The sequence below is a fragment of the Mustela lutreola genome, chromosome 7 (genome assembly GCF_030435805.1).
Source record: "Mustela lutreola isolate mMusLut2 chromosome 7, mMusLut2.pri, whole genome shotgun sequence".
Taxonomy (NCBI): domain Eukaryota; kingdom Metazoa; phylum Chordata; class Mammalia; order Carnivora; family Mustelidae; genus Mustela; species Mustela lutreola.
The window spans coordinates 53,458,270-53,477,321 of record NC_081296.1 but is presented as its reverse complement, the minus strand read 5'-3'; the positions used below and the strand labels follow the sequence as shown (position 1 = coordinate 53,477,321).

The following is a 19,052-nucleotide window of genomic DNA, read 5'->3' as shown; positions in this document are numbered from 1 at the left end:
TAAGCCTCTTGCAGGATTACTGAAAAATAATCCATATTCCAAATGGACCAAATCAACATTTCTGTTATTAAAAAAAACTGAAACATAAGCTACTTATACATTACAAAGTATTTGGGGGGAACACAAAGCGGACATAGTACCTTACAGAGGACTCCTTCAGCAGACTTCATTTGAAATGCACCTGGCTGCAGGTAACCAGGTTAGTAAAGGACATCCTTTCTTCCAGGCTACTGTTCAATGTCAATTCAGAAACATCTGTAACCAGACAGAAATCAGAACTGCTTACCAGCCTGCTGGCCTTTCTACTTTCTACTGCTCAATGTTACAATAATCAAGAAGTAATCTGAATGACATGTGTCTTCTACTTTGAATTTATGAGACAAAAACCAGCAGGGATGATTCAAACCCTTTGAGATGCACTGAAAACGTGATTGAAGGAAATACAAGGCAGATATTTTTTTAATCCTGTATTTTGATTTGGGAATGTACTGCTTCATCTTTCTGCCTCATCCACTGTGGTTAAACTCTTTTTCCAATCTTAACACATGTTTCAGAAAACAATTTCTACTTGGGATTTCTGGTCTTAAGGCCAGACACATATGCATTTTTTCATCTGAAGACGGTAGTATTTAAAAAAATAAGTGGTACAATTAAGATTTAGATGAGATTATGGCCCCATTCTTGTGGGTCAACATTTTGGTTTCCACATTTCTCACTATTCTCAATAATCATTTGCGGAGAGGCCCGGGCAAGCAGCACTCTCCCAGATACTGTTCTCCTCTGTTCGCTCCAAATCATTATTCTCTTCCCCATGACATCGCTTCTCAAGTCTTCCTGTTTTTGATCTCAATCTTTTACTAAACAGTATCACATTAGATATCTTGAAAGGCTAGTAGGTGACCTAAGTCTTCAGTCCAATGCGGCAGAAAGTCTAACCTCTGAAATGTGTATGTTTGGCAAAAATAAATCATGGCTGGGCTTTAATATTTAAAACTGGGTCTTTGCATAGCCCATGATGCTTACAAATGAGGGCCTCCTTCACCAGTGGGTCTTGCTTTGGGCTGGAGGTGACTGAATAAATTTCTAGATAAACACCAAGAACATAATATAAAGTTATAGCCAAAATGGAGTAATGAGTGCTTTTCTAAGCACAGAAATATATGATTTCATAAGAATTCTTAATTTTTTGGGGGGCGCCTGGGTGGCTCAGTGGGTTAGGCCGCTGCCTTCGGCTCAGGTCATGATCTCAGGGTCCTGGGATCGAGTCCCGCATCGGGCTCTCTGCTGGGCAGGGAGCCTGCTTCCTCCTCTCTCTCTTTCTCTCTGCCTGCCTCTCTGCCTACTTGTAATCTCTGTCTGTCAAATAAAATAAATAAAATATTAAAAAAAAAAAAAAGAATTCTTAATTTTTTTTAATTCCTTATTTTCATAGGCAGAGTCATTGGCATAATGAATCAATGAATTATTTTAACTCTAACCAAGGTAATTTTCACTCTTTTTTGAAGTAATCTGCATCAAAGACTCTAGAAGATATGTTCAATCTATTTCACTTATTCAGCATCATTGAAAAAAGGTGTTTAATCTTGTATGAATTTCCTCATAAACAGGTTAGATTTTTATGTGATATTAAAACAGCATTTTCCAAAAATGTTTCACATATGTTCACAGCTTTAAAACTTTATTTTTTATCATAAAAAAGAAGTCTTTTTCAAAAACAAACCAACCTGAAACAACATATGTAGAGAAACAAAATGCTTAAATTGGTGGTTCTCAAACTAGTTGCCCAAAAGAATCCCCTGGACAACGTTAAAAATCATTGATGTTCAGGTACTAGCTCCAGAGATTCTGGTTTTTTTTTTTTTAGATTTTTATTTATTTATTTGTCAGAGAGCGAGCAAGAGCGAGCACAGGCAGACAGAGTGGTAGGCAGAGTCAGAGGGAGAAGCAGGCTCCCTGCAGAGCAAGGAGCCCAATGTGGGACTCGATCCCAGGATGCTGGGATCATGACCTGAGCCGAAGGCAGCTGCTTAACCAACTGAGCCACCCAGGCGTCCCATAGTTCCAGAGATTCTGATTTACTTGGTCTTGTTATTAAGACACTAAAAGCTCCCTAAATGATTTTAATCTTCACCCAAAGCTGAGAACAATCACTGCTCCCAAGAAGCCACACCTCCAGCTTAAAATTTCATTGTCTCCTTCCAGATCTTCTCTTATGCCCCATTCTCCGTATTTTTTCCAGGCTTTTGCTAATGTAAACAGTATCGCACTTGTTCATAGGTCTTTTCCCACGTGTCTGGTTTTATGTAAGGAAAAAATCCCTACTAATAAAACAAAATGTATTTTATTTTATTTTATTTTTATTTATTTTTAAAGATTTTATTTATTTATTTGACAGACAGAGATCACAAGCAGGCAAAGGGGCAGGCAGAGAGAGAGGAGGAAGCAGGCTCCCCGCTGAGCAGAGAGCCCAATGTGGGGCTCAATCCCAGGACCCAGGGATCATGACCTGAGCCGAAGGCAGAGGCTTTAACCCACTGAGCCACCCAGATGCCCCTACAAAATGTATTTTAAATTTTGGTGGATATCGCTCTCCACAGGAGCGGTGCAACCTTACACTTCAACTGGCAATGTGTGAGGCCGCCACCTGGCTCACATCCTGACCTTACTGTGACACCAAACTCTTTGATCTTTGCTAATCTGACAGGTAAAAGATGGTGTCCTTGGAATGTAAATGTGCATTTCTCTTACTATATATAGGTGGGGCTGAGCACCTTTTATCTTGAAGATGACATTTGAATATCCTCTTTGCTAAACTGTTCAAGTTACCTGACCATTTTTCTGAGTTATTAATTATTTTTCTTACTGATTTAGAAGTTCTTTATATACTAGGCAATTTTGTCCCTTTTCTGAACATGAGCTGCAAGTTGATTTTCCTAGTTTATCACTTGTTGTTTTGTCTCTGGTATTTTTTTGTCATGCAGAAATTTTTTTAGTTTTCTATGGTTGATTTTCAAGCTTTATACCTTCCAGATTTCATATCACACTTTGAAAAGACAGCAGGACTTTAGCTGATGGTTCTTAGGAAAATTTTTCCGTTTCTTTAGGACTTTTACCATTCAGCCATACGAATTGAGAAGTTTCCATTCTAGCTGAGAGAAGTTTCCATTATGCTTGAATCAAAACATATTTCAGGGAGAAAAACAAACATTTTCTGGAAATAATTTTGCAAGGTATTAATCTTTAAAACGAACTATTTGTATAGTTCTGCAGTTCAACAACCAGCAGTGGTTGACTATAAGCTTTTCGAAATCTTTTCAGATTCTGTCTTAAAATTATCAGATTTGGGGCACCCGGGTGGCTCAGTTGGTTGGGCAACTGCCTTCGGCTCAGGTCATGATCCCGGAGTCCCAGGACAGAGGCCTGCATTGGGCTCCCAGCTCCTCAAGGAGTCTGCTTCTCCCTCTGACCTTCTCCTTTCTCATGCTCTCTCACTGCCTCTTTCTCGAATAAATAAATAAAATCTTTTAAAAAAGAACCAACTATCAGATTTGATTTTGAACAATCACTGCAATATCTGAAATGCAGCCATTTAAGATGTACAAAATGAGAGGACAGCACCATGCAATCCACACACATGAAGATAACAGTTTTACGGGTACTTGCCGAAGTAAAAATACTTGGAGCCGGCATATCATACCAGGGGCTCACACACATTCTCTGACTGATGTGGACCATCTTTGATAGAACATTAGAAATAGCAACCCTCTTCCAGCCTCCCCAGAGAAGAGATTAGGGCAGAAATACCATCATGAAAGAGTGCAAAGAAGAATGAGCTGGCATTTCAACCTCATAATCTACTTTTACGCCCTGTATCCCTACTGCTCAACCTCTTTTTTTTTTTTTTTTTTTTAAGATTTTATTTATTTATTTGTAAGAGAGAGAGAGAGTGAGAGAGAGCACAGGCAGACAGAGTGGAAGGCAGAGTCAGAGGGAGAAGAAGGCTCCCTGCCGAGCAAGGAGCCCGATGTGGGACTCGATCCCAGGATGCTGGGATCATGACCTGAGCCGAAGGCAGCTGCTTAACCAACTGAGCCACCCAGGCGTCCCTGCTCAACCTCTTTTAGTAAAGGTTCCTCTATGCAGGATACCTCTTCCAGGGCTTTTTTTCCAGAATAAATACGTTATACACTTAGAGTTCAGGAAAATTATTTAAAACAGCGTAAGAGCTATCATACTATGCCAGTAAAGATTCGATTTCACTTCTATTAGAACAATTTATCTGAACAGATGACAAACCATCTTTACCAGGTTTGTGGAAACTCAGATGGTCTACCGGTATGCTGTCACTCAGCTGCCAAACTGTTTTCACCTTCTTCTGACCACCACTTATTTCCACTTTCCATTTCTGTGGCTTCTCACTAAGGAAAGAAGAAAACATCAAAGGGGGATAAAAAGCCCAGTTAGTTATTTCCTCCCTCCTTCCTTCCCTCCCTCCCCACTCATGAGTGAAATCCTGGATGTCAGAGGCACGGAGGAAGAAGAAACGGGTAGGCCACAATTCTAAATTATGGGTTTTGAGTAAGAATTACCTACAGGACATTGATGTTGGGCATTCACATCTAACAGGCATCTAGAAACATGACTCGAAGCTCAGGAGACAGAGACATGAGTTATGAATCATCATTAGCACAGAGGAAGCAAGGCCTTAAGTATGAATACAATCAACCAGGGAAGATGGAAAATAAGAAAAAGAGGCAGAAGGTGGAGTTCTGGTGAAAACCCATATGAGAAGCAGGCAGAGGAGGAACATGAAAAGAGATCTACTCTCAGTCTTGGAGGTGGGCCAGAGAGATAGAATTAAAATTAAGACAAAAGCTATGTCACAGAAGTGAAGTGAGGGGATAGGTCCAAGAAAGGAATAGTTTTAAATGCCAAACAGCCTTGTAAGTGCTTACTTATAAGGAGAAAAGAATTGGTGGGCCAGCTAATGACAAAAGGAGCTAAAACACACTCTTTCACTGGAAAATTGTCCGCTGGATTTGGCAATTAGGAGGCCACTGGAGACCTCTGTCAGAGCAGTTTCAAGGAATGACCGAGTTTGGCTGAGAAGGAACCAAACCAAGGAAGGGTATAATCAGAATGACTTCAGTAGAAGAGAAATTTTAAGTACACTGCATGCAGAGGGAAGAGCTCGGGAGACCATCATTGGAGGCAACCTCAGAGTCTATGTGGATGGCCAGTCTGTAACTTTATAGTGTCATGGTCCCCATACCTCCCCAATCCCAAATCCTCTCACTCCCACAGCCATACCCTTGACTTTGTCATCAATACCCTGATCACTTCCTTCCCAATCTGTCATTTCCCTTCTGGCTACATTTTCTGCCCTATACTGTGAAGGAATTACAGATTGAGAGAAAAATGAAGACTAGAGGCCCACAGGAAGGAAGAGAAAAGACAAAAGAAAGGACTGGGAGAAGAAAGAGGGGGAACTCCTTTCAGATGATAGTCAAAAAGCAGGAGAGAAAGGATTAAGGTTTTGGAGGTAAAGCAGCTCTTAGTCGTAAGATTCCCCAGGGAAAGGACACAGAAATTGACCAAGAATTATAGCCAGGCTTAGAGTGTAACTTTTTTTTTTAAAGAGTTTATTTATTTATTTGAGAGAGAGAGAGAGCAAGAGAGTGAGCATGCACAAGTGGGGGGGCGGGCAGAAGAAGAGGGAAAGAAAGAAGCAAACTCCACACTGAGTGGGGAGCCAGACACAGGGCTTGATCCCAGGACCACGAGATCACAACCTGAGCAGAAGGCAGATGGCCACCCACACCGCCCCCCACCTTAAAGTATAATTTAATTATTAAATTGCTGACCTTTGATATAAGCTTTTTACAGCAGTTGGTCTGACTGGTAGCTGAAAAATGTGTTGTTCATCAAGAGGATTTTGTTTGTAATATTTTATGCAGGACCTAAAACAAACAAACAAAAACAAACCCAAAAAAGGACATCTTTTGGGGGAAAAAAGTGCCCCCTGGAGATAAAGGTTTTCTGATAATCTAAAGCTCTTAAGGGAAACATTTCATCTAGGACCACTAACCAAAACAATAACAAAAGAATAATTTCAGGGCCACAAAAGTAAACAAAAAATGCCCCCTCCCCCTTACACAAAAGTTGGGTTGTTTTTGATTCTGAAAGCAAATCTCATTCAATTTTTTAAAAAATTTTTAAATCAAAAGAAGACATATTTCTCACAATGTAAAATATATTCAAGTTGAGCCAAAGTAAAGGCATGAGAGGGGAAGAAAGGTATCAGAGAAAGAAAAGCAAAAAGAAGCAAAAGAAAGACAATGATAGCCTCCATGGTTTTTAAACTCTAGAGAATTAAAGGGTTAACTCATTTACACTCTTCATCTTTAATGACAATAAATCTTTTAGAGTCTGTAAACAACAACAATTTCAAACTTCTCCCTGTACAACTGAGACAAATTCTGATTTTGGGAAAGGCCCAGGGAAAAAGCCAGCCCTTCCACCAGATGGTTCACTCATTTCCAATCTGAGGCTTCAAATACACATAAGACGCCAGCAACCCACGTAAGAGGATCATTCCAAGCTGTTTATAGTCAAACTCATCAGTGGAATCTCTAAAATTACAGCAGTGCTATTGACAGAGGTCTGGTAATAACAGTTGGTTCCACTCAAGTACCGTATGGAGATCTAGCAATGCTTAGTTTGGCCGCAATGTATTAAGGACAGAAAGAAAAGAGAAGGAAGTAGTCATGAAGCACCTATTAGGTGCTGGGTTCTTATACACATGCCATCATTTAACCCCAACAACAAACACATAAGGTTATTGGTTCCTGTTTCTAGATGAGAAAACAAGATGCAACAAGAGGAAACTTCCCCAGGAAGGCAGAAAGTGCTAGGCCAAGTGTTGAACCCGAGTCCTTCTGAATCCAGAGCCTTTCCCTTCCTCCAACTGGGACCAGAACCATTCTGCTGTGGAGACAGGCTGTACAGAGTCTAGCCGAACTGATAATAAAAACTGCACACATTTTGGCTCCAGCTGTTTCACAAGAGAATTCATGTGTATGTGACAGGACCAAGAGAGCAATACTTACTGTGTTAAAGCAAAGAGGAGCTCATGTTGGGGCTTAATGAAAAGCATGCAACTGACTAATATTTCTAGAATATGGTGGAGTTTTTGAACACGATACACCTGTTCTTGTATATCTACTGATGGAGTAATGAAATATTCCTGGAATAAAAAACAGCACAAGCAAAATAAGAAGTTAAAGAACGAGAACAATCTTTACAAAGATTGCTATGCTTGCTAAACCTTAACTATGCTTGATTTAGGGGAAAAAACTGGAGGCAGCCAGAGAATGTGCCACCTTTCAATATTATTCTTTAGACTAAACCATAAGTGAAGTCGTTACTGAGAATGTTCCCAACAAACCATTACGTTCTCTGGTCAAATCAAATCCAAGAACTGCCTTACCACAGAGGCCTGAGTGGGTAACTAATACCACCCTCTGAACTCTCCAGTTGGAGTGACTCGCAAATCCACAAGATAATTCTTAACTTCAATACCTTTGCCAGGTGTACAGAACTGTCCACCTCTAAAAATAGGTAACAGTACCAAGAGATTAATCAAGTGTGTTGATAAGCTTCCACTCATCTATTATTGGCAAACTGGTACAACCAGTTTAAAAAAAAAAAAAACCTTGGCAATATATGTCAAGCATCATCAAATGCTCAGACCTCATCCTATTTTTGAGAAAAGATCCTAAGGGAGTACACTCCATGGTAAATATGGAAAGTGGAAGTCTATGACGGCCCCCAAGATTCCCACTGCCTGAAGTACATATCTTATATAATCCCTTCCCCTACAGTGAGGCCAGAACTTGTGAATATGATGGGATGTTACATCCATGATAAGGTTACTAAATGACTGACTTTGAATTAATCTAAAGGGAGATTATTACCTGGTCATCACTATGATCTACCTAATCAGGTGAGCCTTTTAAGAGAAGGTGATGCATTAGAGATGCTCTCCTGTTGGCTCTGAAGAAACAAACTGCCCACCATGTTGTGGAGAAGGCCACATGGCAAGGACGCATGAGCAACCTCTAAGACCTGAGACTGGCTCTGGGTCGACAGCTAGCAAAAAAATGGGAACCTTCGTTATCAGACCACAAGGAAATGAATTCTGCGAACAACAAATGAGAAAATTTAGAAGAATATTTTTCCCTAGTCAAGGAGATGGCTGACACCTTGATTTCAGCTTTGTGAAACTCCAAGCAGAAGATCCAGCTAAAATGTGCCCAGTGTCCAACCCCGGGAAACTGTGATCTAATATAGCTGTGTTCATTTACACTTCTCAGTTTGTACTCCAGGAGTACCCCCCTTATCCAAGTTTTCACTTTCCACAGTTTCAGTCCTCCTGAAAGGTCAATAGTGGTCTAACACTAGGTCATAACACCTACATCATTCACCTCACTCAATCTCATCAGCATTTTATCATCCCACATCACAAGATGGGTGAGTGCAGTAACATACTTTGAGAAAGACAGAGACCACACCACATAACTTTTATTACATTATATTATTATAATTGTTCTATTTTTAGTCATTGCTGTTAATCTCTGATTGTGCCTAAACTTTAGGATAGGTGAGTGTGTATAGGAAATGACACAGTATACATAGTATTTAGTACTATCCATGGTAGTCCCCCTTAGGTAGGTGGGGACTACTGGAATTTGTTATGCAGTAATAGAAAACAAATACAGTAAGGAAAAAGCATCAGAATCATTTGAAATAAGAGAGGACTTGTTTAAAAAGACATATTCTTGAGCCCCAGGTCTATGGAGACACTAGGGCCCAGGAATTAATAATTCAGTAAGTCTTAAAGAAGATTCTCCAAGTTTAAGGACTATTGTGTCAAAAGTCTGGAGTCAAACCATATTAAAATAAAAACAGGCAAATGAAATTGCTAGGGGGTATTCATGAAAATAAAGAGTACTTTATCTGTTAATTATTTACTTTTATACTTATCTGTTTCCTAGGTCCTAAGACAGAAGCTGGCACAGAATAGGTATTTAGTATCTATAGGTAAAACGAATAAAAGAAAAACCAACTTTAGAATAAAAAAAAAAAAACAAAACTCACCAAGTGATTCAAGGATGCAAGTTCCTGACCTAGTAAGAAAAAACACATAAATGAAAATAAGCTTCAGATATTGTCTATTAGCTGCTAAGGAACCTGAGTAAAAAAAAAAAATTTTCAAGATTTCATTTATTTATTTATTTATTTGACACAGAGAGAGAGAGAGAGAGAGAGAGAGACACCACAAGTAGGCAGAGAGGCAGGCAGAGAGAGAGGAGGAAGCAGGCTTCCCGCTGAGCAGGGAGCCCAATGTGGGGCTCGATCCCAGGACCCTGAGATTATGACCTGAGCCGAAGGCAGTGTCTTAACCCACTGAGCCACACAGGCACCCCCTAAGTAAAATTTTTCAGAGTTCATATATAAAAGGGATGCTCAAGTTAAATAGTTCCTCAGAAATAGCCAAATTTTATGGCATGTTACACCATAAATATATATTAACACTATTCTAAAACCATCACAGCTTGCCTCTAAAAAAAACAACCAAGTGCTGGGTATTAAAACAGCATCCCACAAAATGATTTTTTTATTTACTACACCAACCTTCTAGGATCTCAAAATGTTTGAATTGAAAACACAAGCAAACAAAAACTAGAGTGCTATTTAATCAAGTATCTCTTTTTTTTAAGTTTTTATTTATTTATTTGAAAGAGAGAGAGAGAGCATGAGAGAGAGAAAACATGAGAGGAGAGAGGTCAGTGGGAAAGCAGATTCCCTGCCGAGCAAGGAGCCTGATGTAGGATTCGATCCTGGATTCCAGAATCATGACGTGAGCCAAAGGCAGTTGCTTAACCAACTGAGCCACCCACGTGCCCTTAATCAAGTATCTTTATCAAGAAGGAAATTAAGTGCCAGAAAACAGAAGGGCTGATTTCACAGTGAGCCAGAGTGAAAGCCAGGGCTATAAATGACAGGGCCAAGTAGAAAGAGAACATCTGAGAATGACTCTGACTAAAGACTGTGAAGTACTTTTTAATTTTTTAAAAGCTGGGAAAGGGACTCACCTATGAAAAAACTGATATAATCTTTCTTCAGTTTATCCAGACCAATTTCCAAAAGCATCTTGACTGGAACAGTCCCACTGAGAGCAACTGAGTCCATGGTTCCATGATAAGACTGATGGATAAGCTTACTTAGTAAACTGTTACTTCCGCTGTGGAGCTAGAAATTTAAAATATATATATATATATATAAAAAAACACAAGTAAAAACAAACAAATCCAATAAACAAAAGAGAAGCAAACTGCATTAGCTACAAGCTGAAAATGATAAGGATTTTCCATCTCTTGATACCATAAACTGTTTGAATAAAAAGCCCTAAGTTATAAACATGTCTGTTCCTGAAGGGTCATTCCTATATGATTTGCTTTAGCCCAAAGCAACTATGAAGAGGTTCAACTGATCACCCCCAGATACAATTCCACCAAGAAGACAGGGTTGGTCCTCTGATGCTTTGTAACTACGACTTCTTTTCTTCTAGCTGATTAAGTGCTCCTGGGCATCCTTCCCAACACTGAACATCTTCCTCTGCACAGAACACCTGCTACTTCAGGACAACTTCCTCCCTCGTTGGTCTCCGTGTCAGAAGGAACTCCTTGGCTACAATATTAACACACTAACTAGATCATCTGCAAATCAAAAGCTGTGAACGAACAGAGCTAAAGCAGGTACCAAATATTAAACACTTCGTTTTAAAGGTTTTGTGTGTGTGTGTGTGTTTTTAAAGATTTTATTTGTCAACGAGAGAGAGCGCAACCAGAAGAAGCAGGCTCTCCAATGAGCAGGGAGCCTGATGTGGGACTCGATCCCAGGACCCTGGGGTCATGACCTGAGCTGAAGGCAGACGTTTAACTGTCTAAGCCACCCAGGCGCCCCAACACTTCGTTTTAAAGATACCTGAAATACTGGATATTTTCTCACTGACATCTATTTTCTCAAATCTCCATCATAATCTCTGGCATTTCCCTTGTTTCAGTAAAAACGATTTCTGTGCTGTTTGCACTCATTTCACATGGCAGGGATATACTTGCAAACATCTCACAAACACAGAAGTCACGTGAGAAAACCTCTACAGCAGAGGTCATACTGTCTACAGTCGCCACCGCCCAGGGAGGGGCAGCGCTTGTAGACCTTCACTGTGCAGTGGATCTTTGCACTCACCCACAAAAGTTTCCAAGTTTTACAGTTATGAACTGGCAGCTACCCTAGTTCATAGAATTCCTATGAAATGAGGAATCTTTTGGTTTCTAGTTTTTCTTAACTTAGCTTTTTCTTGATTGTAAAAGCACAAGTTCATTGTGGAAAATCCATAAAGTATAGAAATGTAGAATGCAGTTGGAAAAATTCATTTGTAACCCTAGCACTAGAGGCAACTGCTATAACATTTTGGTATATTTATTACCACGTTTTTCTCTCCAAAAGTTACTTTCTTTATGCAATAATGTATAGTCCTTTCTTTTTACTGCAGATTGTAAGCATTTTTCCACATCATCTGCCGGCATCATTTTAGCAACCATCACATATGCCATTATGTGGCCATATCATTATTTACTTAGTCCTTTAATGGGGAATTTAGGTCATTTATAACTTTTTGCTACTATAAATGAGGCTGTGGTGACTATTCCAATACATAAAATCTTGATATGTTCCTATGTATGAGCTTCGGGTGGATCCTAAGAAAAAAAAACTAATGATTCCAAGGGCGAGCATGATACACTTTGAGGATCTCAATGCATTATCCACAGTTGCTTCATAAAGAACATCCCAATTTGTGCTCTCATCAGTAGTATATGAGAATGGTCATTCACAGCAACAACAATGATTGTACTAGTATCTTACACATAATGAACACCTAATTATGAGCTGGGTGCTAGTTGCATTACATGAATTAAATTATTTAGCACTAATGGGGCACGGGTGGCTCAATGGGTTAAGTGTCTGCCTTCAACTCAGGTCATGATCTCAGGGTCCTGGGATCATGGACCTGCTTGGCAGGGAGCCTACTTCTCCCTCTCTCTCTGCCATTTCCCTGTGCTTGTGCTCTCTCTCTCTCAAATAAATAAATAAAATCTTAAAATGAAATTTTTTTTCCAGGACAAACAAAAACTGAAAAAATCTGCAATCACCAAACCAGCCTATATGAAATACTGAAAGGGGTCCTCTAAGCAAAGAGAGAGCCTAAAAGTAACACAGACCAGAAAGGAACAGAGACAATATACAGGAACAGTCACCTTACAGACAATACATTGGCACTAAAGTCATATCTTTCAATAGTTACCCTGAATGTATGTAAAAGTCCCAGTCAAAAGATAGAGGGCATCAGATTGGATTAAAAAAAAAAAAAGACCCATCGATATGCTATCTGCAAGAGACTCACTTTAGACCCAAAGACACCTCCAGATTTAAAGTGAGGGAGTGGAAAACCATTTACCACACTAATGGACATAAAAAAAAAAGCTGGAGTGGCAATCCTTATATCAGATAAATTAGATTTTAAACCAAAGACTCTAATAAGAGATGAGGAAGGACACTATATCATATTTAAAGGGTCTATTCAACAAAAAACAAAATTTTTAGCCCTAAAACAACAGGTACTTTTCCTATCCCTACTGTACAGATGAGGCATAGGTTGGGGCATAGGTACGTAAAGAAACCCACTCAAGTTTACATAGCTAAGAAAGCAACAGGGCTGGATTCAAATTCAGGCAGTCTGTTCCCAAGCCTATGCCTTAAGCTTCAGGCTATGCTGCTGAAAAAGTGTTCTAACACACACTACTAAACCTACCCACGGCTGTATATCACCACGTTGTAGACTCTGGATGATCAACGTGAAGCACTTCACCAAATCTTGATACGAAATCACACCTTGGAAAACAAGTCAGTGCAACATTACTTTCATGGTACTGCTGCAGATCAAATATATCATCAATCTTAAGGAAAAACAAATAGAAGACAAGTATCTGTATTTTATAGGTGGGGGAAGGGGAAAGAAAATAAAGGCAAAAAGAAAGATTAAACACATTTCTAAAGTAAGAGAGTAAGCTCACTGTCACAAGGTAACACAGTGCAATATTAAGGAATATCTTTCCCTTTTTCTAATAATTATAATGTCACTAAGGTGGAGGTTTTGAAATGTAACATAAAAGCCACTTATATCTTATACTCAAGGCAGGAGAAAAGAATAGACTCTATGAATTGCCTTCTCTTAATACAATTCTTGAGTAGAATGTGCCAATACATTATTAGGAGTGAATTTGAGAAAACAGGAACCAGCCTTCCATAGAAGACTAGTAGTACACTAGTCCTATATGATCTTCAAAGACTTAAAAGTAAACCTAACAAATGCAGGAAACATTTTATTTCACAATCATGACAGACACATACTACCACTCATTTTGAACCACAGCTGCTCGGCAAAATCCAGATCCCCCCGTACTGTGAAGAGACACTCAATGGAGCGGTCAACCGCAGCGCTGTCGTGCTTCACCGTCTGAAATAGCAATGTCAGAGAGTGACTCAGTTTATCAAACAAGAAAAGGAATAATTTAAAGCCAGTGGGCTTTCAAATGCTGCCCTGGGAAAATTGGGGATCCACAGATGGGAATGAATTTTCTACACTTCATTCATTCATGACAAGATACAAATCAAGTGACAGTGAAAAATGGGACCCCTAAAATTGTTGTACAAGTGTGATGCCTAAAAGCAAGCATTAGACTTTTTTGATGCAAAAATAATGAATTGACATTTGTTTCCATTTTCCTGTTTCATCAAATGACAACCTATTTAGATGAATTTAATGATACCAGGAAAAGCATATTAACAAACCATCTCACAACTTATTAGTATGATAATACCATCTTATAGCATATTGACATAGTCATTTCTGCTTTTTTGCAGTTGATCAATTAATAATACATACACATTAGTTCTCTTCAAATGCATTTCTTAGTTCTTAAGTAAAACAATCACTAGTGCTGACATTAAAGACCAACAAAAAACTACCCTCAAAATGCTGCCTTAGCTATCCCAGATCCACTTGAAATAATATGACATGAAGGACAGCAGTGTGACCAAATTTTAAAAGCTATTTCAGTGCACATTTCTAACTGGTAAGAGTCACTTACCTCTGTGTCTTTTTTTGTAGAATCAGTAAATCCATCCAGCTTATTTAAGTCTAGAAAGTAGCAAAAGCTTGTTAACTCTAGATTTTATTTTCCTGCTTTCTAAATAATTTCTGTCCTAATCCCGTTTTCAAATGGCAAATGAGGACAGTAGAAGTATACCAGGGATTTTAGCAAATTACTTGACTCTCTACTGGCAGTTATGAACTGAGATACAGTGAAAGTCACTGACACACTACATTGGGCCCGTGGTAGGTGCTCAAAGGTTTCTGTTCCATCCCTCTTTTCCTATAGTCTTAAATACAGCTGTTGTATATAAAATTTAAATTCAGTACTATTCTTAAAAATTACCTAGACCTCTACCATTAGTAATTCAGAACAAATCTGTCCCTCTCACCATGAGAGACCTCATAGCTTTATAAATTTCCCAACCAAAAAGAATACCAACCCTAGAAAGACATCTTATTTTTAAATTTAGAAAAGTATAAATTCTCAACAAAGAAAAATCAACAATTTACACAGGGTGAGTTAGAAAAACAAAGACCATTCAGAAATTCCTGCACAAGTTCAACAGCAGATTTTACTTCCAGAGGCTCAGGCCATTCAGTTACACCAGTCCGCAAACCATCAGCCAAAACCTAAGGGAGATTTAAAAAAAAGAAAAAAAAGAAATACAATATTTTCTTAGGGAAAAAAAAAACCTTCATCAGTAGGAATATATTTAATACTAATTTTAGTCATTATAACGTTTCTTGAACATTCATGAACCACATGCCAGCAACAGTTCTAAGTGTTTTATATGTAGTATGGTATTTAATCCTCACAAAAACCCTATCAGGCAGATATTACCATCATTCCCATTTCACTGAGGCCAAGGGAGGTAAAGTAACTTGCTCAAGGTCACACATTACTGACGTGCCAAGACACACACTTGGCAGTCTGGTACCAAAGACGGTGTTCTAAGGGTGGTGCCATGTGCATCAGTGCTACCGAGGATTCCAGACTAATGAGCCTGCCCTGAAGATACTTGTAATTTTGGTTAAAAAGGACCAATAATCCAGGTGCAATAATCAGGGAGCAAAAAACGTGAAACCGAATGGAAGTTTATATAAAAATAATTTAAATGTATATGTCTATACATTTAATATCTATACCAAAGGAAAGGGAGACTGGAACAGCCAGGGGAACAATGTGAAGCATCAGCAGTACTCAAATGTGGGAAGCAGGAGCTGCAGAGAAGGAACATAGAACAAGATGGAGAGGGTGGGGTGAGGTCCAGCCGTGGTGGAGAAAACACCTATGGGAACAGTGAGAAATGAAGGCCCAGACAGATCTTAAAACCTCTTGTTTTGTTTTGTTTTTTTTAAATTTCATATGAAAGACAGTAACTGTTGATGTTTGGGCAGGAACATGGCATATCAAGGACTTAAGAATTTGTGTTAGGGGCGCCTGGGTGGCTCAGTGGGTTAAAGCCTCTGCCTTCGGCTCAGGTCATGGTCCCAGGGTCCTGGGATCGAGCCCCACATCGGGCTCTCTGCTTGGCGGGGAGCCTGCTTTCTCCCCTCTCTCTCTCTCTCTGCCTACCTCTCTGCCTACTTGTGATCTCTGCCTGTCAAATAAATAAATAAAATCTTAAAAAAAAAAAAAAAAAAGAATTTGTGTTAGAAATACCCTGGATGGATTCTAAGGAAAAGAGAAAGTACAATGTTTCTCAACAGAAGTGATATCAATTTCTACCCCTTGGTGGGGGGAGTGTCTTTGGAAAAATGTGCAGATAGTTTTTGGTGTCACAATGACAGGGAGTACAAGGGCACTTCGAGTATTTAGTCTGGTAGGGGCCAAGGATGTTAAACATCTTGCAATGTGTACAATGGTCCCAAAGCACAAAGAATGGTTATGCCTAAAATGCCCATAGTGTCCCTGTTGAGAAACAATAAATGACCATTACAGTAGTCCAGGAGGCAAGGGATAAGGGCTTTAACTAAATGGGCAGTGAGAAAAAGCTTAAAGGAAAAAAAGAACAGTTTATTAGAGAGAGAGGGAGGGAGAGAGGAAGGGAGATGTGGAAAAAATAAAAAAAATCCTAGGTATTTACAAAAATACAGGGGACTGACCTTGGGAGAGATTGTGGCCATGGGCACATCTAAGATTCTGTGAATTTACAAGGGAGGTTTTAACAAAACATGGACTTTCAAGTCAGACAGACAGGCATGAGTTTGAATGACAGACGTATATTTGAATCAGGTCTTCCACATAGCAACTGCTGATGCTTCCAGCAAAATAACCGAAACCTCCAGCACCACATCCCTGGCACAGAGTGGCAGCTTCTAGTTGTGGCAGTTCTGATGAAGGGATAGTTGGAAAGTAGATAGGGGCAGAGACAAGGGGCCCTGCCTTAAGAGGAAAACACTTTTAAAAGGATTTTACACTACCTTGGAAGGAGCCCTCCACTCTTTCCCGTGTGACAGATAGGGACAATAACCAGAACCTATGACAGGCGTAAGGAGGGTTAGTCAGAATAAAAGCCTTCTAACAAGCCCATAAAAATCCCTTGACCGAGAAACTCAGGTCCCCTCCCTTTTTGGGAGCTTTGTACCATAAACTTTGCCTTGCCACCCACCACTCTGTCTACCTCTTCATTCTTCTAAGTGGTGTGACCAAGAACCAGGGCACAGAAAGAAAAAAATCCTTCCATGTTAGTGTGGTGGTAGCAATTGTTCCTACTAACCTAAAGTAGAAGGGTTTCTAGCCTGGGAAACTGAAGGAATAGTGGAACCACACACAGAAATGGTGGTAGAGGGGGGTTTCTCTGAGGGGATCTCGCCTGGAGAAAATCAAATTTCATTTTGGAAATATTGTTTGAGGCAACAGCCTTCTACTCAACTGGGAAATGATTCGGTGGAAGTGGGAAGGAAGGAGAATGGTATCAGCTTAAAGAAGAGTCTGGAGTACCCTCATAAAGGCATTAGCCAAATCAGTGAATGACAGGGTTTGAAGAGAGAAGGGCAGAAACATGAGGATAGAAGTGTGATGGAAGTCCACAGGAAGGGTCCTAAAAGAGGAGTTTTCCAGAAAGAAAGGTGAGAAAAAAATACCAGGTTTTATACAAACAGGGAAATAATAATTGGACGTAAAAGTATTAGAAATACTTGGTACTGTGCTAGCTGCTACAGGCACAGAGTACCTGGCTCTCAGGTCTAGAAGGACAGAAAGAGAAGCAAACATATCACTGTGTTTGATAAACACTCTGACAAGAGGTGTGAGGAGTGAGCTTTCACAACACAAAACACAGGCGGCATAAGCCACTCTGGGGGACCAGTGCAATCACCCTAGAATAGGACATCACAGAGAGCTCAGGGTGCGAGAGGGATACCCCGGGCAGAGCAAGACACACTGACCACAATGGGAGAGCATGACAGGACCAGGTACAATAAGCAGGCCAGGGTTAGGGGATCAGTGGGAGCAGAAGTAGGGCAAGAGATTAAAGAAAGAAATAAGTTGGAGCTAATAAGAACATGAAAAGAAGCTCCAAGTCAGTAAGCCATCCAGAAAATGCAAGTCAAAACCATCAAATACCACCTCATCCCCACTAGGATGGTAATAAAAATTAATAATAATCATAATAAAAAGATAATACCAAGTGTTGGCAAGGATATGGAGAAACTGGAACACACACTGCTGGTAGGAATGTAAAATCTATAGCCACTTTGGAAAACAGTTATAGTTCGGCAGCTCCTCCAAAGCTTAGAAACACAGTTATCACACTGCCCCAGGAACACCACCCAAAAGATGTGAAAATGTATGTCCCACAAAACTTATACAAGACTCTTCACGGCAGCATTATTTGTAATAGTCAAAAAGTAGAAACAACAGAAACACCCATCAGCCGACGAGTGGACGAACGAGATATGCTATAGCTATGTGATGAACTGCTATTCACTGATGAAATGGAACAAAATACTATAAAAGCAGACCAGCAGCTGCAGGGCTGGGGGGCTTGGGAGGTGACTGCTAATGGGTATGGGGTTTCTTTTGAAGAAAATGCTCTGAAATTATATGTGACCACAGTTATACAACTCTGTAAGTATATGAAAACCCACTGAATTATGTACTTGAAACAAGTGAATTTTATGGGATGTAATTTATCTCAAAGCTGTTAAAAAAAAAAAAAGTAAGTAGGGCAAATGACTAAATGTAAACGGCTCTTTATCCCAGGCAAGGACATTTTGAATTTCTACTGCATTAAAATGAGGCACCCCTTGAGATTCAATTTGTAGAGTAGAGTAAAACTCACTGAGACATAAAATTCTTGAAACATATGCTAGTCTTTAGCATGAGTCAAATTCCCAGTTATTAATAAGCAGATTATACATGCATTTGGGATAAACTGGCAGCCGACCCAAGTAAAGAGGGGAACCTACTATCTGAATAAAATCTGAACACTCCAGTAAAAAGGCAGAAGAAGTGTAGCTCTTAACTAATGCTCCCTGTGATTGTAAGGACAACTACCATGCAGTAAAATCATATCATCCAAATTGCCAAGAGTATCTACTGAATACACAACAATTGGAACAGAATTTTGAAAAACTAATTAACAATGACATTAGCAAATATTCTTATGAAAACACAAGATTTAATACAAGTCACAAATTCCAGAAGGATACTCACAAGGAGAAATTTCAGTTCTCTCTGAAGATGATTCAAAGGACCTCTGGGCTCTCCCGATTCCACTTTAATATTCTAAAAAGTTCCCAAAGTCAGTTTTCACTAGTAATCCTA

At 39.5% G+C, this 19,052-nt stretch overlaps 1 protein-coding gene across 4 annotated transcripts in view; it reads right to left on the bottom strand.

Annotated features, from left to right (window-relative positions):
• The window catches only part of ZWILCH (zwilch kinetochore protein), a 38,404-nt gene that overhangs the window by 3,215 nt on the left and 16,137 nt on the right, over positions 1–19,052 (bottom strand). For 2 of the 4 annotated variants that reach the window (XM_059180878.1, XM_059180875.1), the window contains exons 8-18: positions 18,942–19,013; positions 14,818–14,911; positions 14,277–14,326; positions 13,537–13,642; positions 12,938–13,017; positions 10,158–10,314; positions 9,160–9,188; positions 7,110–7,246; positions 5,865–5,960; positions 4,306–4,418; positions 141–255 (exon numbers count right to left, since the gene is read on the bottom strand). In XM_059180878.1, coding sequence (XP_059036861.1) covers positions 167–255; positions 4,306–4,418; positions 5,865–5,960; positions 7,110–7,246; positions 9,160–9,188; positions 10,158–10,314; positions 12,938–13,017; positions 13,537–13,642; positions 14,277–14,326; positions 14,818–14,911; positions 18,942–19,013 — 1,023 coding nt within the window. In that variant the 3' untranslated portion in view covers positions 141–166. Of the gene's footprint in view, positions 1–133; positions 256–4,305; positions 4,419–5,864; positions 5,961–7,109; positions 7,247–9,159; positions 9,189–10,157; positions 10,315–12,937; positions 13,018–13,536; positions 13,643–14,276; positions 14,327–14,817; positions 14,912–18,941; positions 19,014–19,052 lie in introns of all 4 variants that reach the window. The other 2 variants (XM_059180876.1, XM_059180877.1) reach the window with 2 other exon arrangements.